This window comes from Pecten maximus, chromosome 15 (genome assembly GCF_902652985.1).
Source record: "Pecten maximus chromosome 15, xPecMax1.1, whole genome shotgun sequence".
Lineage (NCBI taxonomy): Eukaryota > Metazoa > Mollusca > Bivalvia > Pectinida > Pectinidae > Pecten > Pecten maximus.
In genome coordinates, this window is record NC_047029.1 from 22,813,529 (window position 1) to 22,839,228 (window position 25,700).

The 25,700-nt window shown below is 37.8% G+C and overlaps 1 protein-coding gene across 2 annotated transcripts in view; it reads left to right on the plus strand.

Moving 5' to 3' along the window:
• The window catches only part of LOC117343105 (zinc metalloproteinase/disintegrin-like HR1a), a 54,690-nt gene extending 29,222 nt beyond the window's left edge, over window positions 1-25,468 (plus strand). Inside the window, exons 2-22 of one of the 2 annotated variants that reach the window (XM_033905415.1) lie at window positions 1,301-1,521; window positions 2,355-2,450; window positions 2,922-3,069; window positions 3,411-3,522; window positions 4,489-4,582; window positions 5,062-5,136; window positions 5,562-5,713; window positions 6,328-6,365; window positions 6,673-6,778; window positions 7,560-7,724; window positions 8,090-8,234; window positions 9,019-9,132; window positions 9,498-9,549; window positions 9,954-10,097; window positions 10,589-10,705; window positions 11,735-11,851; window positions 15,683-15,886; window positions 16,991-17,077; window positions 20,393-20,520; window positions 20,890-21,017; window positions 21,343-25,468. In XM_033905415.1, coding sequence (XP_033761306.1) covers window positions 1,301-1,521; window positions 2,355-2,450; window positions 2,922-3,069; window positions 3,411-3,522; window positions 4,489-4,582; window positions 5,062-5,136; window positions 5,562-5,713; window positions 6,328-6,365; window positions 6,673-6,778; window positions 7,560-7,724; window positions 8,090-8,234; window positions 9,019-9,132; window positions 9,498-9,549; window positions 9,954-10,097; window positions 10,589-10,705; window positions 11,735-11,851; window positions 15,683-15,886; window positions 16,991-17,077; window positions 20,393-20,520; window positions 20,890-21,017; window positions 21,343-21,589 — 2,690 coding nt within the window. In that variant the 3' untranslated portion in view covers window positions 21,590-25,468. The remainder of the gene's footprint in view (window positions 1-1,300; window positions 1,522-2,354; window positions 2,451-2,921; window positions 3,070-3,410; window positions 3,523-4,488; window positions 4,583-5,061; window positions 5,137-5,561; window positions 5,714-6,327; window positions 6,366-6,672; window positions 6,779-7,559; window positions 7,725-8,089; window positions 8,235-9,018; window positions 9,133-9,497; window positions 9,550-9,953; window positions 10,098-10,588; window positions 10,706-11,734; window positions 11,852-15,682; window positions 15,887-16,990; window positions 17,078-20,392; window positions 20,521-20,889; window positions 21,018-21,342) is intronic. The other variant, XM_033905414.1, reaches the window with a different exon arrangement.
• Window positions 25,469-25,700: the final 232 nt, after the last annotated feature.

Sequence of the window (25,700 nt, forward strand, 5' to 3'; positions counted from 1 at the left end):
AGTAAAACACGTGAAAGGTGTATACTGATCAAACATGTGGCCTGGTCCTGTATACTCAGAATTAGTTATATAATTGACATTCCGAATTAGACATTTGTACACTCAGGTTAGCTATATCGTTGTAAATTCGGGATTATTTCTGTTTTTAATGAACGATATATCTTTACATGTTATGTATGCCTCACTCTAAGATAAACACTTGTATGCTGTTTCGATCAGGCCATTTATAGAGTGAGGAAATAAGTTGTTTCTCCTTAATGTCGATAAAGGTGGAGGTTCGTACGTAACGACACTATCATTCAGATTAGAGATGCAAAAATGGTATCTCGTGAACTTACATATTTTCTGAATGCAAATTACTTATCTTCGGTTAAGTGGCGGGGAAAGTTGTATGATTTATGGTATATCGTCGTGTATTCTCCCTTTAATGAAAATAGATCTGTGTTTAACATTCTTTTAATGAATTCTTGCTCTGTGTCGCAAACTATCCAATTTTCCGGGAAAGCTGCTACAAACATCAATAATTTATGCAAAAGCATACATGTCATGCTAAGGTTGTTTAAAAATAATTAAACATCCTGTTTCTTTTACATCCTGCTTTCGTAAAATAAATTAAATATGTTAAGTTGAGATACCCATATAACTTAATTTAAAACATCCATCATGGTTTATCAAGGCAGATTTGACTGTGAATCAACATCTATCGACATACAATAATACAACGGATTTCTAACTTCGCTTTGTCTTCTGTGATACAAGTAATGATATACATATATCACGTTAGAGCGACATGATGGGTTATTATACAACCTGAATCCTATTAAAATTACTTCAAAAAGATCTTTTTCATTGGAATAATAACAGCCAACTTTGCAAGCGATACCAGTCAAAATAAAAGTATTAATATGGTTACTTCTTAATATGTCCGCTTTTCCACAATGCAAGAGTAAAACTTAGAAATTAGCATATTCGCCAAATGTTACCATCCAATGAATTATTAGAGAACATTATAAGTATTATTACATTGGTATCACGCTAAAGGCTTTTATAGAAGAATGTGTATAAAATGCACTTCTAACAATCTTAGATTTCATTGAAGTATCCAACTGTTTCTGGGGATATAGAGATATACTGTGCCTATTGCTTATAAGTTAGTTCAACTCAACCCAGCGATTTATTTCAGCATTCCATGAATATACGGAGAGTTCTTTCATAGGCTTTGCCTGATGCCTAACTGTAAATTCAAATACATATATTCTTAAAGTTAATACATGTATTTTATTCTTTCGTTTATTTACAGAGAAGACTGATGTTCATTTCACCAACATTATCTACGCAACAAGACATGACAGAAAAAGGAGCTCCCCGGATAGTCTTCCGGAATCATTGGATGTACATTTCCGTGTCCGGGACAGTCACTTAAATCTAAGTCTTTATAAAAATTCAAAACTATCATCGTATGTGCCAATTTACCTTCACAATGCAACCGCCGGCGAAAATCGTCAATGGCCTAATATTCAGGTCAGTACAATTGTTCAAATAGCTTGTCTCTCATTTGTATTTCCTTACGAAGCTTGTACAAAATGACAACTTGCTGAAAATTCTCGTCACTCCCCTAAAGAAGGAAATTTTGACTTAATAGTATATACATACCCACGTTAACTACATTTGAACTAAGGTAAACGCGTTTTGTAAGTTATTGAAAAACATCTGTTGTACCATTGTCGTAATGTCAATCTACTATTATACATGCATTGTTATTGCTGATGTTACACACATTTTGAATATTGTTTTATGAATAAACGTTTATAAACACACGACTCATTTATAAACATTTATATTGTGACCCACGACGCATAGGTTCTCAATTGCATTGCAACCCACGACTCATATTATTTTTTATATTGTAACCCACAACTCATTTATAAGCGTCTATATTCAAAACAACGACTCATTAATAAACATCTATATTGTGACCCACAACTCATTTTTAAGCATTCATATTGAAACCCACGACTCATTCACAAACATTTATATTGTGACCCGCGAAAATCTTCTTTTCTTCCAATGATTATATAAAAGACACATAAAGGTACTGCATGATTTAATTAACAGGTAAAGCATACATCGAATTTTATGTAGTCTTTTTATTTCCTGTCACCCAGCAATACGGATCTCACGTCAGTAAGACAGACAATTCAAACGAGCCGGCATATACATAAACAATGTACTTATATTACAGTATGTAAATACATTTTGGTATCTGAGTTTGCTATCATTGATTTCATATTTTCTTGAACAGTTCTGACATACATTCGGGGTTTTTTTCACGACTGATCGTTCTTTTGTTTCAGTCACCATGTGCCTTTTATCAAGATGTCGGAAACATGGCGTCCTTCCATGTGGAGTGTGTAAGCAATGAGGATGGAACGTGTAGTGAATTTGAATTAGTAAGTATATATATCGACTACTTGGCAATTTGATATTGTTTCATTTGTCTTCACCATTTGTTATTCTTTACTTCCTGTAAATATGGTGTAAATGTTCATTTGTTTGTTTTGTTTTTGCGTATTTCGCGGTTTCGATGAGATCCGAAGCGAAAAGGGTTTTTACAATGTGGAACTTGATAACAAAAAATACTGTAAATATATAATTTTGTTTTGCGAATTATCGCAGATTCATGTGAAGCATGAAGTAAAACCAATGTATCTTTTGTGGTCATTTTAAATGCATCAAACGTACCTGTTTATATTTTATTCTTTAATTATTGTATTACATATTGGAAAATAGTGAACAAAAGAGCTCTTGAAGATAACAACTCTTACGGTAAACTTCTTTTTTTTACCATTTTGAAAAAAAAACTTATCTGCAGTATCCAATAAATTATACGTTTTCACTATTATTTTTCATTATTGTTGCAGTTTGGGACGTTGTATATTGAGGACAAGCTTCACATTTTAGAGTCAGACACGGTTACAAGTGGACCTAATAGTGTTAAGACAACTCGCCCATACAGTATTTATCAACCTTTGGTGCCTCTTCAGTTTTCCAATGATCACAGTTTAACAGGTACGTGCGTTACACAGGTTATATACCATCTAATTTAAAGCTATCACTAGATACCGATATTTACAGTTGTCACATAAACAACAATGCATCTATTGACAGTTGAATTATAGGAAAGTTGCGAAGGAAAAGGGTCAAACGTTGATAGAACGTGTAAAGATAATCAATGTTAGATTCCAAGATCTCTTTCTTTGATCTATTGAAACACTTTCTTGTGTGATATAAGACCGAGAATAACATTTAACAATGCTTTGGATTTTATACAAGTCTAATGAATCTTATTCTAAATTATGTTCACAAGAAAACCTTTTTTATTTAAAACATGCAAAATCTCTATTATGTAGAACATTTGGACAGCCGGTCCTCACCTAACAGTAGAACATGGCGAAACAGACGAGCGACGGGTTTATATACAGTAGAACTGTTCGTGGTCACAGACTACTCTGTTTATAAATAGTAAGTACGATAGCTATTATTTTTACCAAGACACTATTAATATAAAAAAAACTGCAATGTGTATCTAGCATAAACACTTATCTTGGTTGTCACAGTCTTGCTTCACATTTTGACGACCTGACATTACCTGATTTTCACCTCACTGGTAGGTTTGTCCGTCCCGAACACCTGGTCATTGTAGTTTTTCAAAGGGTCACTGTATCAAATCTATATTTAGCTGATAATTACCGTCATTTTGTCGATTTTCAGATAAAATTACGAAAATTTGTTTATATACATGTTGATCATTCCTGTTTATGTTCGCTAAATGATGTCAATTCTATTTAGTGTATATACAATTATTTTGGTTTTATTTTGAAGTAATGAGTTTTAATCTGAGGATCATATTTTTTGTAAGTAACGATATAAGATATGATACAATTATAGATGTCTATTAATTGGTACACTAATTCTATATATGCTAATGAAAGTGTTGATGTTGTGATATAATACCCACAGTGAAATGCTCTCTGTCATAATCAGTACATCACATGACAAAATACTGATTTCCCATTGGCTAAATACATGGATACTATGTGGCAATATTACCCGCTCCTATCCTAGGCCCCTGGTGAAAAGCATACTGTCACTTATTAATGAATATTATTGGCGAGATAGAACATGAAGCTTTCGTGACGTCACTGTTACTGTTGTGTTTGACGCAGACACCCAATACGTTGACGCTGATAGGCCATTCGGTGATGAGATATTCAGAATATTAAAGTTAACAAACAAAATGCGTTGTACTGAATTTTCTGATAGTGTTCCCTCGAGATGGAAAAGTACCCTTGCCCCGGCTCTGGTACTATGCCATCCCTCCACACCTAAATTAGACCATAATGCCCTCGAAATATAAGAAGAATCTCGGAGATGCACATACCACTGTTTGATTGATAGTGATGATTTGGTGGTACCATTTATTTTCAGTTGGTACGATGCCAGTTCACAGACTACTAATCAAGGAAAACGAAATGATGCTTTAAACAAGATAAGAACATTTGTTGCCTTCCATATCAACGGGGTAAGTATTCCTATCACAATTATTAAATTATATGTTTTGTGTAAAAATGTGTCCCTCGATTTGAACATGTCATCTTCTGGTCTAAATGCGTGCTCTCCTATTCATATTTTGTGCTCACGTATTTTTAAGCTTCTTAATGCAACTCTATATTTTTTGTTCACATTCTGCCCTCGTTTAAATCGATTTTGATTTTAAATTACGTTTTCCTGATAATGGTGGTAATTTCTGTTGTTTTTGACAAAATATAGTTCACACACCGTTTGATAAAGTTAAATTACTTTTTGCTCTACAGTATTTAACTCCTAATTTGTATTGAAAGGTGTTAATATCTTGTGAATCTTGTAGAAACTTTAATATTATGCTGCAAATCAACAGAGACAGAAAGACGAGACATATGCAAAGACAGACAGACAAACAGATAAGCAGACAGAAAATTAATATATACGAGAATTCTCCACTTTGTATTCGTTTGTTGACAGATTGATGCTAGATATGCGTCCTTAAATTTGGGATTCACAATTGATGTCACCTTTGCAGGACTTAAAATCGCCGAGGTAAGATAGCTATGCCGATACTGTACGATATCGGGGTTATATTGGAGAGATATGTCACAATGATATACCAGTAAAGTCATTCAGATGAATGGGGGAAATTTCATTTCCGTTTTGATTAGAAGTTCGAGATTATTGGTGAAGTGATTGATGATGAAATCATTCATTTGACGTACTATGTTGAGAACTTCGAGCTTATATATAAAGAGATTTATCTTTAAACGAAAAATTAAGAAAGTGCAACTGTTTTACTTACAAAACATAACTACCCGGATGGAAATCTACCGAATTCAGTTACGTAACCATCCATGGTTCCTATTGCCACCAGCTTACAACCGCCAACAACAGGGCCGTTGGTACCTATCCACTTCGATTGGAGTCCTTATCTTGTTCTATTTATGTGAATTTCTGTGTCCGTAAATTTGCAGAATGCCGATAGTTCCCCGTGGACGGAGACTGTGAAGTCCACCAGTAACACAGTCAATGTGAATGAAGTGATTAACAACTTCAGCCAATGGGTACAGTCAGAATCTGCGGCCGGCAATATCCCGTCTCACGACCACGCCATGCTGTTTAGCAGGTAACGAACTTAAGTTCTTACGTCATGGCGATGTGATGTCTTTTCAAGCCTGAATCAGGTGATCACTGTTTTTACAAACTGGGTACTACTGTATAATTGGCGGTATTTGCGGGGTTTAGGTTTAGGTTATCCGCGGCCATTCAAAATAGCGCGTAGAAAATTAAAAAATAAATACATGTAGTTAAAAAATGGAGTATGAATATATATAATATACCAGTCCGCTTGAAGAAGCCTGCGAGGGCAAAAAGGCCTTGCGGCAAAGTCTTGTTTTTTTACTGTTACTTTTTTTTATACTATACCAGTATATTAAAACAAAAATGTATAAACATGTTAATTTGTTTCCTGCATAAAGTTAACATGGCGGTGTTCCGCGAAATTCAATATCGGCGAACTTGTTCCGACGAGGGAAAATCTCGAAATTTTAGCCCTTGAAATATAACAAATATACCGATAACTAGCAAGACCTGGCACTTTTGGCACATGGACCACTAAATTTTGGTACATTAACCAGGATTCTTGGGAAATCAAACTGAAATATATTAATCACATATTTAGCAAGTACGCAAGTCTACATTAGTAATAATGTATATAATAACTTTTCTTCTATACTACAGATATGATTTCATATCGCAGGGAAACAGCGACAATATAGGTAATAAATTTGTCAATGTTGGTACTAGTTGATTCGATATTTATATAATTCATTTAAAAAAAAAACTGTTGACTTATGTCTTAAACTATCATTTTCTAATTTTCTTTTCAAAATTTTCTTTAACATTTAATCCATTTTGACAGGAAAACAACATAAAATCCAAAAACATTAAAAAATTATTAATGCTTTTGTAGCATTACCATAATGATTGAAATACTAATTCTTAACAGATAAAGTGCCCCACGTTCGGTAGAGTGCCACATATAGTTTTGTAATTAACGAAACTAATTCATGTTTTGTGTTATAGGCTATGCCTTCCAGGGAGAAATGTGCGCCGCTGCCAGTCAGTCTATAGTGGAGGATCAATTTAACTTTATCGTGGAGACTATAGCTGCACATGAACTCGGACATAGGTTAGTGAACTTACTATTAGCTGTTGTAGGCTTGTGAACTTAGGCTAGTAAACTTACAATTAACCGAAATTAACTGTAAGAAATGAGTGAATTTGCTTCACTATTGGTCGACATAGGTGAATGAATTTGTCTCATTATTGGTGGTCGATAAAGGTGAATGAACTTGCTTACTGGAATAGGTCAGTTAATTTGTATCAATACTGGCTGACACAGGTGAGTGAATTTGTATCAATACTGGCTGACACAGGTGAGTGAATTCGCATCACTATTAATAAACATAAACGAGTGAACTTAAATCAGTACTGGCTGGCATATGTTAGTGAAGTAACGTTAGTTAGCTTACATCAGTACTGACTGTCATATGTTAGTGAAGTAACGTTAGTTAGCTTACATCAGTACTGACTGGCATATGTTAGTGAAGTAACGTTAGTTAGCTTACATCAGTATTGGCTGTCATATGTTAGTGAAGTAACGTTAGTTAGCTTACATCAGTATTGACTGGCATATGTTAGTGAAGTAACGTTAGTTAGCTTACATCAGTACTGACTGGCATATGTTAGTGAAGTAACGTTAGTTAGCTTACATCAGTATTGGCTGTACGTACAAAGCCTTATAGTGAGCTTACAGACTTAACTTGCAAATATAATTAATTGGTAAGATATGGCAATAGGGAGCTAGTAATAATACCTAGCAGGTGATGGTGACGGTAGATTTTGTATAAGTAATACTAATTGGAAACTAGTAGGTGATTGACATTGAAGAAATATGTCTTAATTCACAGTTTGGGAGCCAAGCATGATGGGATTGACAACAACTGCTTTGCACAAAATGCATATATCATGGCTGCCTCTAGTTCTGCTCAAACTGGCAATACAGCTAGAAATCCTTGGATATTTTCGAGCTGTTCTGCAAGCGAGATCAACGGTCTTTTAGATAACTTGAACAGGTGGGTAATTTATGTAATTTTCATCGTGAAATTAATAAGAAAGAAATCAGGATACACCCAATGAAGTGTTTTTCATTTTACGGAATATGTTTGATATTGCTTCCAGTTCATGCTCACAAAGGGTGGAGTAACAAGAAATTCTGTTGAATATAAAATAAAATGTCCATACTTGCTTTACCTGGTTAGTTTTGATGTCGTACAGTCAAAAACCTTCTTGTTATGAAGAGCTACAGAACTTTAAAAAAAAACATGGTCATAGTATATACATTTTAATTTATGCAGTTACTATCTATACGTGCCTGTAGAAATGTATAAACTGTCGAAGATTGATATAAAATGATTACAATATTGTACGTATATTTCAGTAATGGCAACAACTGCCTCTTAACCACAGACTCACAAACAGATCCAAACCAGATCAATTCCTATATGGCGACAGAGATCGGCCAAATGTTTGACGTCAATCAGCAATGTGTGAAAGCTTTAGGGCAGGGGTCATATATGTGTTTGGTAAGTTGAAACATAAAATTGCAACAGTATCAAGCAGCATACGACCTGACTACATAGGCCACTTGTCTATAGTCGCCAACTGTATGATTACCTTCCTACAAAGGTAGCCTGTCTACAAAGAGGTAGTCTGTCAATCGAAGTCACCTGTCTGAAGAGGTTACCTGTCTATGGAGGTCACCTGTCTGTAGAGATCACATGTCTGTATAGATCACGTGTCTGTAGAGATCACATGTCTGTATAGATTACATGTCTGTATAAATCACATGTCTGTATAGATCACATGTCTGTATAGATCACATGTCTGTAGACATCACCTGTCTGTAGACAACATCTGTCTGTAGAGATCACCTGTCTGTAGATATCACATATATCTAGAGATCGTCTGTCTCTAGAGATCACCTGTCTGTAGAGATCGTCTGTCTGTAGAGAGCGTCTGTCTGTTAAGATCACCTGTCTGTAGATATCACCTGTCTGTAGATATCACCTATATCTAGAGATCGTCTGTCTAAAGATCACCTGTCTGTAGAGAGCGTCTGTCTGTTAAGATCACCTGTCTGTAGATATCACCTGTCTTTAGAGATCGTCTGTCTCTATAGAGCATCTGTCCGTAGAGACAGACTTATGTTCTGATGACACATGCCGACATAATTGAAACTATGCATCCTATGAACACTGCCCTGATCTAGGACATAGTTTACTTGTATTTTGAATTGTAACACTGATTAAAGATAACCCTTTAGATGTAAGTATTATACTACAAAACATTCTATGTTTTTATCCTCAGCAATTTTACACGGACTTTGAAACAATCTGTACAGGATTATGGTGTAAAAATCCGAACTCAACACAATGCACGCTATTTATACCTGCAGACGGTACGACATGTAACAGTTTAAAGGTAAAACTTCAAAGATGAAAACAAAAACAAAATATTAAAGTAAAAATTGAGGTCTAAATTACATGTGAAGGTTAAAAGGGAATGTCTGAATTACATGTAAAAGTTCAAAGGGTGCCTGAATTATATGTGCATAAAAATCAAATGTGAGGCCTTAATTACATGTAAAAGTTTAAAGGTGAGGCCCGAATTACATGTATAAGTTTAAAGGTGAGGCCCGAATTACATGTATAAGTTTAAAGGTGACGTCTGAATTGCACTACAAGTTTTTAATACCTAAATATCTATATATATGCTAACGAAGCTATTATTCAAATACATATTTTAAATAAACAGCACACAAATGTCTTACTTGTATCTTCATGTAGTGGTGTCAACAAGGAAACTGTGTAAAGTCTACCAACGCACCTAACCTACCAAGTATGTATACATATTGTCACCAACCTACAGGTAATCAAGTAATATCTTAAAATCATTTCCCGCAGTTCGCGCTACATTTCAACAAGAGGCCAAATGAACCTTTATCACTCACTTGTATGGCAACAATTTCATTGGCTTAGGAAATACAAATAAGAAGAGTATATGTTATATACTACGTTTAGCTATAATAGAGCACAATGTTGTCACACACGAACTCCGAATCAAAGGAGGCAGCGGGGTTATTAGAAGACATAAGCATTTACATGTATTTAGCATTTTGAAGAACAGCAATATTGTTAGATAGGGTTGTAATTAAGTACAAAGTAAATTTTGATAATAATGGTGTTTTGCATTGGTTTACAAGACAATATATTTAATCTGTAATTGTTTTCTTGTGTTTATAGGTACATGTTTATATGGTGACAGTAAAGGGATTGTATATAATACATTCACTTGTCAGGATATCGGTACACAGGTCCCCTGGGCCTGTTACTCCTACAACACCAGCTGTTGTACCACGTGTCAGTCACTCCACACCGGACAGAACGGTAGGGTTCACCACCTTATTTTATGTGCCATTACATCAGCTAATGTTGAAACACGTGCCAGTAAATTAGCTTATGTAACAACACGTGCATGTACACGAGCTTAAGTTACAACACGTGTCGTCAGTGATTGTACATAAGTAATGATGATTATGACAATAATTACTTAATAGTAACCAACAAACCTATTTTAACTGTAAAAATATTGGCTTCCAATATCACTTTTAGTTTTAATATATTCATATAACATATAAATCTTATACTCGCATTACAAAACTTGTATTATCATATGCAAATTAAATAACATATTGTAAACCTATCAACACACGACTTTTAATCACATGGGGATTATTAACTTAAAAGAGGACAATGAAGTGAACTATTATAGACATGGGTGGGCTTATTACCAGGCACGGTTTTTTTCCCAACCAATGTACTCTAAATGTTGTACGATAGGAGGAACTTTTATATGTATTGTATATTTGTTTGTTCAGGTTGTGAATATGGTGACAGGACAGACTGTTCAGCAATATCCAGCAATCAGTGTTATGCGGGAGACAACGCTAACCTCTGCTGTAAAACCTGTCAGGATTTCCACACCGGCATACCAGGTCTGCCTACAGAATATATCCTATCTTACAACAATGAACCGCTTTGAGACTGTTATGTTGCTATAACTGTATATAACACGTCTTGTTATTAGTATTAGTCCTAAAATAGACCGCCTGCTGGCGCTGCGTACGGCATACCAATGAATTAAATGTTTATACATCATATACATGTAAATTCAGGTCAAAAATCCACCTAAATTTCATGTTTTTTGACTTGATAAAAAAAAGAAAACCAATATTAAAATAAAGCTATATGTCTTTGAAAAATACGAACAATAGTATAGATTTACATCTTTACCCTTGCTTAATGTATAAGACCATGTGTCTCGGGAGAGTAAACATATTCTGCTTCATCAACGACACCCCAATGCAAGTCCAGGTCAAATTTCGGTCAAAATCTGGGTAATGTCATGTCCTCAAGATGAGAACAGCGGTACCACTTGGCATATAAACAAGGATCAAACACGGTTAACTTCATTCCAAGGAAAAGAGAACATTTTCAAAGATATGATCAAAATAATGTTAATCTCTTGATAAATGTTTTGCACACATGATTTACCTATGTATCAATTTTGATTGGAACAGAACAGCACACTTAAATGATCGAAGACAAATAACCAAAACATTACTGTATATATTCCTAAATTTTGAAAAAAAGTAATTAAAACGATATTTCTCAAAAAAAATAAATAAAAAAAATACTGAAGTGTCAACAGTGAGCCATTTTTTTCCTTTTTACTTTTAAAATCGAATAACTTATCAGAGAAATTTCTCATTGGATTCTACCCTTGCCGAGCCGAACAGGAAACTAGGCTCTGTTTTTCATGATGACGTCATTGCTATATATGGTATCCCTGCACACTTCCGGTATCCATTCTTACTTCGCAGCACTCCACTTACCAACCTGTTATCTAATATCTGACGTTGAATACATTATATTTTTACTGTATACTGATACTTAGTACATCAACACACATCAACATACCTTTAACAGACGTTTGTTAATTTATTTGTTGTTTGTATGTTTAGGGTGTGAGTATGGTGACCAAGCTGACTGTACAGGGGTAGTCCCTAGCCAGTGCTACACTGGAAACAACGCCAACATTTGCTGCCAAACGTGTCTGGGTTACTACACTGCCATACCAGGTGTGTCTACTTCAATGCATTACAGCTGTTACAGCGCGTCATCAAACGTTACGGTCAACACTGTTTAAATGTTTTAAACAAAATAAAAAATGTTGAAAGTACAAATTAATACAAGAAGAGATGATTTGAACGTATTTTATTGTTTAGACAAAATTAGATTTAGCACACAAGTTTTAAACAACTTATAAAAGCCATCTCTACAAATATTGCAAAGATTGTGATAGCGTCACAGTATACTTGTAATGATTATAAAAAAAACAGCAAAGAAAATTGACAGGAAAAAGACAGATCTAGAGATCTAAGAGTAAGATGAATGTTGTTACACAGGAAGGGATGACTTACATGCAAACCTAACATTGAACATTGACTTTGTAAATACAATGACAGGGATATCTCTACCCGAGATTAAGACTTAGACTGACCATCGCGAGGTCAAAACTCTTACCAGAGATGACTTTTCTCACATACTAGAACAAGAGGCCCATGGGGTCTGTATCGCTCACCTGGTTGGGTTAGACCAAATGTCGAAATAATGTTCATATTCAATTTGTTTTATTTGTAAAACTCTAACAATGCTATATATGGTTATAGTGCGGGAATCCGAACTGCTTTAAAGATTAATGAAGTCCAGACTCTCTAAGGTCTGAAAGACCTCAAGAATTTTTTATAGAACATGCATTCATCACTTTATGACTAGTAGCGATTTAAAGGAATTACCTCTATTTCACCTATTGGGCCCAGCCCCTTTGGCCCTTCGGGTCAGAGTCACCATTTATGCAAAATCTGTTCCCCTGTTTCTGACCAAATTGGGTTCAAATCCATTCATAACTTGATGAATAGTAGCGATTCAAAGGAATTACCTCTATTTCCCCCACTGGGCCTCGCCCTTTTGGCCCCTTTAGGGTCAGAGTCACCGTTTATGCAAAATCTCTTCCCCTTCCCCCAAGGATGTTTCTGACCAAATCGGATTCAAATCCATTCATAACTTCATGACTAGTAGCAATTTAAAGGAATTACCTCTATTTCCCCCACTGGGCCCCGCCCTTTTGGCTCCTTTAGGGTCAGAGTCACCATTTATGCACAATCTGTTCCCCTTCCCCAAAGGATGTTTCTGACTAAATTTGGTCCAAATCCATTCATAACTTTATGACAAGTAGCGATTCAAAGGTATTACCTCTATTTCCCCCACTGAGGCCCGCCCTTTTGGCCCCTTTAGGGTCAGAGTCACCACTTATGCACAATCTGATCCCTTCCCCCAAGGATGTTTCGGACCATATTGGGTTCAAATCCATTCATAACTTAATAACTAGTAGCGATTTAAAGGAATTACCTCTATTTCACCTATTGGGGCCCCGCCCCTTTGGCCCCTCAGGGGTCAGAGCCACCATTTATGCAAAATCTCTTTCCCTTCCCCAAAGGATATTTCTGACCATATTGGGTTCAAATCCATTCATAACTTAATAACTAGTAGCGATTTAAAGGAATTACCTCTATTTCACCTATTGGGGCCCCGCCCCTTTGGCCCCTCAGGGGTCAGAGCCACCATTTATGCAAAATCTCTTCCCCTTCCCCCAAGGATGCTTCTGACCAAATTGGGTTCAAATCCATTCATAACTTGATGAATAGTAGCGTTTCAAAGGAATTACCTCTATTTCCCCCACTGGGCCTCGCCCTTTTGGCCCCTTTAGGGTCAGAGTCACCGTTTATGCACAATCTCTTCCCCTTCCCCAAAGGATGTTTCTGACTAAATTTGGTTCAAATCCATTCATAACTTTATGACAAGTAGCGATTCAAAGGTATTACCTCTATTCCCCCCACTGGGGCCCGCCCTTTTGGCCCCTTTAGGGTCAGAGTCACCATTTATGCACAATCTGATCCCTTCCCCCAAGGATGTTTCGGACCATATTGGGTTCAAATCCATTCATAACTTAATAACTAGTAGCGATTTAAAGGAATTACCTCTATTTCACCTATTGGGGCCCCGCCCCTTTGGCCCCTCATGGGGTCAGAGCCACCATTTATGCAAAATCTCTTTCCCTTCCCCCAAGGATGTTTCTGACCAAATTGGGTCCAAATCCATTCATAACTTTATGACTAGTAGCGATTTAAAGGAATTACCTCTATTTCCCCTATTGGGACCCGCCCCTTTGGCCCCTCAGTGGTCAGAGCCACCATTTATGCAAAATCTGTTCCCCTTCCCCAAAGATATCTTTGACCAAATTGGGTTCAAATCCATTCATAACTTTATGACAAGTAGCGATTTAAAGGAATTACCTCTATTTCCCCTATTGGGACCCGCCCTTTTGGCCCCTCAGGGTCAGTGTCACCATTTATGCACGATCTGTTCCCCTTCCCCCAAGGATGTTTTGGACCATATTGGGTTCAAATCCATTCATAACTTAATAACTAGTAGCGATTTAAAGGAATTACCTCTATTTCACCTATTGGGGCCCCGCCCCTTTGGCCCCTCAGGGGTCAGAGCCACCATTTATGCAAAATCTCTTCCCCTTCCCCCAAGGATGCTTCTGACCAAATTGGGTTCAAATCCATTCATAACTTTATGACTAGTAGCGATTTAAAGGAATTACCTCTATTTCCCCTATTGGGACCCGCCCCTTTGGCCCCTCAGGGGTCAGAGCCACCATTTATGCAAAATCTGTTCCCCTTCCCCCAAAGATATCTCTGACAAAATTGGGTTCAAATCCATTCATAACTTTATGACAAGTAGCGATTTAAAGGAATTACCTCTATTTCCCCCACTGGGCCCCGCCCTTTTGGCCCCTTTAGGGTCAGAGTCACCATTTATGCAAAATCTGTTCCCCTTCCCCCAAGGATGTTGCAGACCATATTGGGTTCAAATCCATTCATAACTTAATAACTAGTAGTGATTTAAAGGAATTACCTCTATTTCACCTATTGGGCCCCGCCCCTTTGGCCCCTCAGGGGTCAGAGTCATCTTTTATGCAAAATCTGTTCCCCTTCCCCCAAGGATGTTTCTGACCAAATTTGGTTCAAATAAAGGAATTGCTTCTATTTCCCCTATTGGGACACAACCTTTGGCCCCTCGGGGGTCAGTGTCACCATTTATGCAAAATAGGTTCCTCTTCCTTCAAGGATGTTTCTGACCAAATTGGGTTCAAATCCATTCAAAACTTAATAACTAGTAGCGATTTAAAGGAATTACCTCTATTTCCCCTATTGGGCCCAGCCCCTTTAGCCCCTTTGGAGTCAAAGCCACCATTTATGCAAAATCTGTTCCCATTCTGCCAAGGATGTTTCTGGCCAAATTTGGTCAAACTCCAATAAGAACTTTTTGACTAGTAGCGATTTGAAGCAAATGTTGACGGACGGACGACGGACGCCGCGCCATGGCATAAGCTCACCGGACCTTCGGTCCAGGTGAGCTAAAAAGTAACATCGCCCCATAATCAAATTGAATGGCATACGAAACGTGAGTCGAAATTGATGACGTTATCAATTCGCGACGTGGTTACGCTACATAAAATGATGACGTTACGCTATTGTAAGTGGCGTCATAGCGCGTGCAAATTTTCTCAAATGAAATCACGGTCTAGGCCATAAACTTTCGACTTGTCTTAATCGACCTTAACCTCTCGAATCCCTGGCCGAGTTTTATCAAGCAGTATAACAGCGACAAAACAGACATATTTACGCTTTCCATAGATAATGAAAATCAACAGCTTATCAGTTCATTCTCCCCATTATATGATTTGATGTTCATTGCAACAATCAATTAAAATATAGGTTAACAATTACGTTAATTTGCTATGTTAATTGAATTATCATTTACGATAATGATATTTATTTCAGGTTGTTTATATGGAGACAAAAGTGTTGGGTGTAACCATACCAAATGTGGCACTTATAGCCAGGCAAATCTAGATATCTGCTGTTTCACGTGTTATCCTGGAACCCCACCTTCCACTCTGGGGCCGGTAACTATACCACCTACAACCCAGGAGATAGTTACCACGACATTACCGACAACCAGTACTATCGGCCCGGCAACATCAGGTAGGGACGTCATAGTAGTCAACAGCAGGTAGGGTCGTCATAGTAGTCAACATCAGGTAGGGTTGTCATAGTCAACAACAGGTAGGGACGTCATAGTAGTCAACAACAGGTAGGGTTGTCATAGTAGTCAACAACAAGTAGGGACGTCATAGTAGCCAACATCAGGTAGGGTTGTCATAGTAGCCAACATTAGGTAGGATTGTCACAGTAGCCAACATCAGGTAGGGACGTCATAGTAGTCAACAACAGGTAGGAACGTCAAATTAGCCAACATCAGACAAGGTCGTCACAGTAGCCAACAAAAGGTAGGGTTGTCATAGTAGCCAACAACAGGTAGGGTTGTTATAGCAGCCAACAACAGGTAGGGTTGTCATAGCAGCCAACAACAGGTAGGGACGTCATATTAGCCAACAACAGGTAGGGACGTCAAATTAGCCAACATCAGACAAGGTCGTCACATTAGCCAACAAAAGGTAGGGTTGTCATAGTAGCCAACAACAGGTAGGGTTGTCATAGTAGCCAACAAAAGGTAGAGTTGTCATAGTAGCCAACAACAGGTAGGGTTGTCATAGCAGCCAACAACAGGTAGGGTCGTCATAGTAGCCAACAACAGGTAGAGTTGTCATAGTAGCCAACATCAGAAAGGGTTGTCATAGTAGCCAACAAAAGGTAGAGACGTCAAATTAGCCAACATCAGACAAGGTCGTCAAATTAGTCAACAACAGGTAGAGTTGTCATAGTAGCCAACAACTGGTAGGGTTCCATTTCAAACCGTATGTGCTTTCCTTTCCAGTGAGAATTTTAATGAGTGACAGTTCCACTGTTATCGATTTTTCTGAATAATTTTATTTATTTGAGCTGACCTCCATCATTTCTGAGTAGTGTCTATTAGAATGATTCTTTATACATCTATACGTTTCAACCTAGGTAAGCAATAGATGATATAACATTACAGATGGCTTGGATGTTGCCATCTTGATTTCATTACTAAGGCCTCAATATCAACAATCAAAAGAAATGATGTCAGCTATATAAACATCCTCCAACCTATCCATCGGTAATGGTTTATCACCATATAATGTACTCAACCAATGTCATTTGCAGACCCACCAACTACTGTTAGTGTAACACAAACTACAGTGGTACCCGTCAATAACACCACCTTCCCTACAGCTAAAACCAACCTTCCAGGTGAGCTCCCAAACTCCTGTATCCTTGGTGGTTTGGAATACATATACGCTTATTGGGTGATATCACTGCTGTCTTTTCTCAAACCTCACACATCTTGTATTCTGTCACTTTCAAGTTTGTACTCTATATCATTTCCAATTTAACCACTACAAGATAATTGCATTATTTACCCAATAAGATTTTTGTGTGAATTTCGCAACTACAAAGTAATAACCAGCTTTGGCAAGTAAGATAGTTTGTCAATTTAATCTCTTATATGTAATTGCATGTTTTGTCAAATAACTTTTTTTCAATTTAACCTCTTGTACGTAATTGCATGCTTTGACCAATAACATCTTTGTAAACTAAACAGACCCACGGACCTGCGACGTTTATAATGGAGGCTAATAGTTTCAAAACTTCGGAAGGCGCATCCAGATATTCGGTACGCTCTTACATCAATTTCGAGAGAGCTAACACAAGTAAAGAGCGCTGAATGTGTCAGACTGATTCAGATAGAAGCTGTTATTATTCATTCAAATCAAAAGAAATCCGCTTGAAAGTTAAAATAGAAAAAAAAAAATAAACCTCCAAATCTGTTTCAGAGTGACACTTCGTATTGGGACTGCGCTCTAAATATTAAATCTTCGGAGCGTATCCTGCGAAAGTTTTGAAACTGCCGCATGTCATACGTACATTTGAAGCGGGACTATTGTGTTACTTTTTCAGGTGGCGACCGCGTCATCAGCATTTCAATTTTAAGTTTTGCGTTTAGACCCATCGCTATAAAAATATCGTTAAAATCTGAAAGCAGTTTTTGTTCATGGAAAATCATCAAGTTTTTATGGTCCAGTGACTCTGAAATTTCGGGAAACTCGGAATCTGAACATTAACTATTTGTCTCAAAAACATTATACATGTACTTACTTTGCTCAGATGTATAAATGGGGGCATTTTTATTCATTGAAATGACTCCCTATATGCCAATTTTGGACAACATTATTCACAGCCGCCATTTGCATTTCAAGGTCAAAAGAGAATCAATGTTTATTTTTCAAGAAATCAAATCCGGTCAAACAAAATGCTCACACTACTGGCAAAGGTGCTTGTTAACATAACGGCGGGTTTTTGTGCAATAAACGTAATCTACACGAGCTTACTGTGTTCTGAAACTTGCATTTTAAGCATGTTTTGCTGAAATTAAAAGGTAGCTTATCAAATTACATGGCAAGAGCAAGACACATGATAAGCCATGGTGGATACTAACACTTGATCAAGTTACTTCTGTTCCATTGAAACACAGTAGTGTTTTACAAGCTTGATTTACTATTTAGATGAACCTTAACTAATAACATGAAATTGCATGCTTTTTTTCAAATAACATTTTAAAAAGTTTCAGCCACTTATTGCATGGTTAATCATTCCGTTTTGATTTACAAAGCTTTAACTTTCTAGTCCAGACAGTTTATGACATTTTGGATCCGGTGTGAAATCCAAGATGACAACCTTGGCAGAAAGTCTTAGAAAATATATATTTCAATTTTAAGCCCAAGTCGACAGAACTTTTTTTCCCTGTAATTTATTGATAAAAATTCCTGGATGTTCCAGACGCTCTCGTTTTATGGCAGATTTGAAATCAAATTTGGCTGCCATAACTGACATTCAAAATATCAATCTTTTTGTTCCATTTAATTAAACGTATATATGAATGAACAACCAAGTTAAGACATTGTGACAGAACGTGCATGACCCCAGTTAATCATCGTTAAAGTGAGAAAATATAGCCCAATAAATATTCATCTAGAGCCCGTTATACACCTGATTACCATCATACTTCTGTACAATGATTTGTCACCGTAGTTCTCATTTTGAGATTGTGACGTAACCCGGATTAGACTTGTATGGATTGTTCTCTTTGTGCTTTTTCACGAGTCTCAATTCAAATCTTTATTTTCGTTGTTTTTTTCTAAGTTAGAATGATGGTTTTGTTATTATGTCAGTATTCTTGAGCTTCTTGATAATTTTTTTAACTTGAAAAATGTTTTTTTTCGCAGCGAAATTTTTCATCCAACACAAACAAAAATAAAAATCTGATTGTTACAAAGTTTCCCGAACATCCCGCATAATCTACATACTAAATGGTTTGAAGCTTCGACCAATCACAGGCCTAGAAATGGCGGCCTTTTTGGATGGTAGTATTAGACATTTGTCTTCTTCATCTTCTGACCCTTACTAATAATCAAGCGATGCTCCATTAATAGGGACTAGTAGTTTATGAGGAAATACATGACATACTCATGTAAAGAAGAAGACCAAGAATCAGAAGAGTTATCCCTTTAGGTCTCCTACTTAACCAATTTAGATATTTTATAGCTATACACCATTTGTGACCCAATAAATAAAACCAAAAACCTAAATAATTTGATGTTTATCATTTTGTCAGTAAATGATTTATCTTTCACATTTAAATGTCGATATTAATATTATTAGATACCGATAGAATCCATGTGTAGACAAACAAGTCTATAGATTATATCAAAAACATAAAAAAAATATCGACATAAAACTGAAACCAAAGTTTAGTTAGTCTCAAAATCAATTTAACCATGGTACATTATAGATTTCTACGGAGACTGACAAAAACGTAAAAGATAAAACCAAGCGCCCCGAAAGAGTAAGCGTCTTCTTCTTTCATTGACAACACCCGCCATACAAATGTAGGTCACGAAGACACCCGCCATACAAATCTAGGTCACGACGACACCCGCCATACAAATCTAGGTCACGACACCCGCCATACAAATCTAGTTCAAATCAACGACACCCGCCATACAGATCTAGGTCACGACCACACCTGCCATATAAAATCTAGTTCAAATCTGTGTCGAGTCATAATCTCAAATGATAGTGACAAAAAAGTACTGGACATATCAACAAATATCAAACACATCAAACTTGAAATCGCATAACAAAATATATTATTTCCAAATGGGCTCAAAGCATAGGATTGTTTTTACAACCTTAAATCTAGAATAGTGTCATTACCTTGTTTTCACCCGATAGAATTAATGTGTGTTCACCTATTAACCTATTAACAGTTGATAGATAAATTAAGCTTGAAAACTGGGCGATATATAGACTAACCTATGGAAGCTTTTTCGTGTCTCTTTTAACTTTTTACATCATTCATACGACTTATATTGTTTCGTTCTAAAAATTGGCATGAATAACCTTTCGTACCTACCATGCCCAATCATCCTGTTGTTGATTTCTGTAACTGTCCCTCCAACTTAGCAGCCAATTAATCCCAGCAACTACCATTTATCATTGTTTCAGCATGGATCATCCCTGTGGCTGCTACTGCTGCTGGTATTGTCATCATCTTGGTTCTGGTTTGTGTGGCGTGTTATTGTCTGCGTACAAGAAAACCAAAGCCGACGAAGCCTCCAGGACGAGGACCGTCTGTAAGTATCCCTTTGCCTATTTATCCCATACAAGTTCTATCTATATCTTTCAAAACCAATCAAATCCAATTTTACTTATTAGGAGGCTATTATCAAGATTTGTTTGTGTTAATTAGATGTATTTGTATACAGAGAATGTCATTTAAAACATTTTTTGTCAAACAGTGTATATGCTGTCGAATCGGCGCTGTAGCATCACATGGTTCATTTCAAATAAGCATCACACATACACTTTATACATGTCAATATTAACCCATACACTTCATTGAAACATCTTATATATGAACCTCATACCCTTCACTTTAACCCAATACAGTTTGAAACAAACGTGTTGGTTGAGATATCACAGCATGTGTTGATTATTTACAGACGATTTCCCGGGGCGGGATTGGTGGAGCTCGCCATCAGTCGTTTACTGGTACAACTAACGTAGCGTACCAGATGGACTCCGTTCCTGGAACCGACCATTACAATTATATTTCCCCGCAAAATGTCAGGTTTGTGTCTCAGTATTTTCTTCACGTGTTTGGTTCTAATGTGGATCTAGGGCAAATATTTCCCTCCTTTCTTCTGTCTCTCAATTTTGATGGTCGATCTTTATCCATGTATAATCGCAAGAAAAGCAAACTAACTTATGCAGATATAAATAAATGTTACATCATATGAGGTCACCTTCCATGAGTAATAAAAGTTTCCATTCCATGGCGGAATATGAAACCAAGAATTTGCCATTTCACAAGCCTTTGGTAAGGTGAAATGAAATTTTGTCCGGTTACACTTGTTATTTGGTAATTTGAAATGATTTAGTTGTTTAATTTTCAGTGGACCCCGTATTTCGGCAGTATCCAGACAATTACCCCCGCCTGCCCGTCCACCTCCGCGTCGACCCCCTCAACCCTCTACCAGACCCACTACAGGACAGGACCGGTCTTTTATCAAATCAAACACAACGTCACAGCCAGCGTCATCGCCTCATGAATATGTCGAAGTAACAGACTATCAAGCACTCCAGGCTCGACAAAGTACAAAGTCAAGGACATACGAATCTTTAAAATACCCCCATTCATGAAAGAGCGCCTCGATAGTGATGCCCTTGTCTTCATGTCTACCAATATATTGCTTCTAGAACCAAGGACTTTTAGCAAATTATTCAACGTATTTTTTCCGGAGCAAGGCAAGAGACATTGTTTTGGGTATAAATATATGCAAGGAAATTCCATTTGAATGCAATTGTTTTGATATATCTGTCCAGGGGCTGAAGTTATATTGAGAAATGGAGCAACTGTAGGCCTATTATCATTTAGATTTTTAAAAATTATTAAGCTAAAGGAAATTTACAGTGAATTTTATGGTCTACCGAGAATGCCGCTGGAACTGAAGGTCTTCATCGAATACTTCGAATGTTAAGAATGATAAAATACTGGTTAAACTCGGACAGGAGACCCATAGGCTTTAACAGTCACCCAAGTTCTGAAATATTACCATTTTGACAATATCCCCGGCCAATGGAAGACTGCAGGGTTTTCCCTGTCATTTTGTTTTAGGGAGTCCAAGGGACTCCTCAATTTTAAAACTGGGAGTCCCAGCAGAAATTCAGGAGTCCCATTTTTTTAACTTTGTGAAATTGTCATGTGTACTGAATAATGAATATTGTAAAAACAGTTAACGTTACAGCCACCAAAGAAACTTCCGATCGTTCGCTGCATGGTTACAAACTTTGTCTACATCATAGTTGTTTAGACGCTTCGATTAGCCGAACTGAAGACTTTTACCATTTCAAACTAGCGAAAGACTCGGATTTACCCCGATAATAAATGACCTATTTATAGCTATTACCAGGCCTAGATTTGTAAAAACGCCGATTGATACCAGCGAGAAATGAACATGGCACAATACCGACAAAAAGTTTTTTTTTTTAGCGATATGGTTATGTAATTGAATTAGATGTTTGTCTATTATTATTGCGTCCCACGGATGCAAATACATTTTTTTTGCGAGTCCTTCGTGATTTTTTTGCGTCCTAGACGCAGAAAACCTGCGTCCGGAAAAAACCTGGATTAGACAGTACTATACATGTATGTACATCCAATGGTAAACCAAAGAATTATGCTCAAAAATGTGATTTCCTTATATGAACTGTAGTCAATTTTACCCCTTCCTCATTAGGTATTGGGACACCCCGGGATCATGAAATTCACAATTTTGGTAAAGCATCTCAAGACCGTTCTATCTATGAGGAGTATTTTATTCTACCTTGCTTTGTCTCAGGTGACCTAACAATCAAGCCCCTGACAATTCTACAGACTTTTTATCGTGTTATGTGAGAACTCAGAATGAAATTGATTAATATTGTAAGAGAGTTGCTTTAGAATGAGTGTAAAGTACACATGATACTGTAAACGTGGATATTTTAGCGGTTATCTTATTTATATGTTAATATCATTTTAGCGGTAATCTTTTTATAGCACTAAATGTATTCCAATAATTTATAAATGTGATATATTATCTTAATTTCTTTATGCGAATGTTTTGTTTTTAGGGAAAGCATTTTGGTCGTCCTTATGCATTAATTTGAGCCCGCCAAAATAAAAATGTGTATAGTACTTGTATATCAGATTGTGTTATAAGCATTATTTAAAGCCGGATGTGTGATATATTTAATGAAGTAACAACTACAACTCCAAGTTTACTTTAGCAATTAAATTGTGAATTAATATTCAGACATATTTAATGAAGGAAATACAAAACTGAAGGGAATAAGGTTGGAATGGAAATATAAAGTACGTACAATGTAACAGTGATAACATGGATGACTTTTATATTAAAATGTGAATTTCATGTGAATTATATATATATAAGTATTTAAAGAGAAGTTCAAGAAATAACAGTGAAACATGGCTTTACTGACCACTGACTTTAACGACGTCCTGTACCATCCCACCTTTAATAGAACGGCGACATGTTTACTGATCTACTGCCATGTCCAACACATTTACTCGGTCCCATACAGTGTCACTCAGTCCCATACAGTGTCACTCGGCCCCATACAGTGTCACTAGGTCCCATACAGTGTCACTCGGTCCCATACAGTATCACTCGGCCCCATACAGTGTCACTAGGTCCTGTACAGTGTCATTCGGTCCCATACAGTGTCACTAGGTCCTGTACAGTGTCATTCGGTCCCATACAGTGTCACTAGGCCCCATACAGTGTCACTAGGTCCCGTACAGTGTCACTCGGTCCCATACAGTGTCACTCGGCCCCATACAGTGTCGCTAGGTCCCGTACAGTGTCACTCGGTCCATTACAGTGTCACTAGGTCCCATACAGTGTCACTCGGTCCCATACAGTGTCACTCGGCCCCATACAGTGTCACTCGGTCCCGTACAGTGTCACTCGGTCCCATACAGTGTCACTCGGTCCCATACAGTGTCACTAGGTCCCATACAGTGTCATTCGGCCCCAAACAGTGTCACTCGGTCCCATACAGTGTCACTCGGTCCCAAACAGTGTCACTCGGTCCCAAACAGTGTCACTCGGTCCCATACAGTGGCACTAGGTCCCATACAGTGTCACTCGGTCCCATACAGTGTCACTAGGTCCCATACAGTGTCACTCGGTCCCATACAGTGTCACTCGGCCCCATACAGTGTCACTAGGTCCCGTACAGTGTCACTCGGTCCCATACAGTGTCACTAGGTCCCATAAAGTGTCATTCGGCCCCAAACAGTGTCACTCGGTCCCATACAGTGTCACTCGGTCCCATACAGTGTCATTCGGCCCCAAACAGTGTCACTTGGTCCCGTACAGTGTCACTCAGTCCCGTACAATGTCACTCGGTCCCGTACAGTGTCACTCGGTCCCATACAGTGTCACTCGGTCCCAAACAGTGTCACTCGGTCCCATACAGTGTCATTTGGTCCAATACAGTGTCACTCGGTCCCAAACAGTGTCACTCGGTCCCATACAGTGTCACTCGGTCCCATACAGTGTCACTCGGTCCCATACAGTGTCACTCGGTCCCGTACAGTGTCACTAGGTCCCAAACAGTGTCACTCGGTCCCATACAGTGTCACTAGGTCCCAAACAGTGTCACTCGGTCCCATACAGTGTCACTAGGTCCCATACAGTGTCACTCGGTCCCATACAGTGTCACTCGGCCCCATACAGTGTCACTAGGTCCCGTACAGTGTCACTCGGTCCCATACAGTGTCACTAGGTCCCATACAGTGTCATTCGGCCCCAAACAGTGTCACTCGGTGCCATACAGTGTCACTCGGTCCCACAGTGTCACTCGGTCCCAAACAGTGTCATTCGGTCCCATACAGTGTCATTTGGTCCGATATAGTGTCACTAGGTCCCTTACAGTGTCACTCGGTCCCACAGTGTCACTCGGTCCCGTACAGTGTCACTCGGCCCCATACAGTGTCACTAGGTCCCATACAGTGTCACTAGGTCCCATACAGTGTCACTCGGCCCCAAACAGTGTCACTCGGTCCCGTACAGTGTCACTCGGTCCAACAGTGTCACTCGGTCCCGTACAGTGTCACTCGGTCCCATACAGTGTCACTCGGTCCTATACAGTGTCACTCGGTCCAATACAGTGTCACTCTGTCCCGTCCGTGTCACTCGGTCCCGTACAGTGTCACTCGGTCCCGTACAGTGTCACTCGGTCCTATAGTGTCACTCGGTCCCGTACAGTGTCACTCGGTCCATACAGTGTCGGTATAGTCACGTTTCACTGTACTGATAGTCCTTACTTAAATGTATTCAGCTAAGATATCAATTAACAGGAACGTGTGTAGCTTTACGAGTGTGATTTGTTTTAAGACAGTTTGCCCTAGTGTGGCTGTCTGTTATATATATTTTTATTAGATACAAATTAAATGGATATACCGGTCTGTGTATATACAGCTTAAAAGTAATAAACAAATGAACAAAGAAGTGAGTTGTGAGTTAGGTTTTTTTGTTTCCTAACTTTGAAGATTAAAATACAGAGAAAACTGTTGTTAGAGTCGTGAGTCTAATTATATCCTAATTTTAGTAGATATATACAGAGGTTTGTTGTTAGAGTCACGAGTCTAATTGTATCCTAACTTTAGTAGATATATACAGAGGTTTGTTGTTAGAGTCACGAGTCTAATTATATCCTAACTTTAGTAGATATATACAGAGGTTTG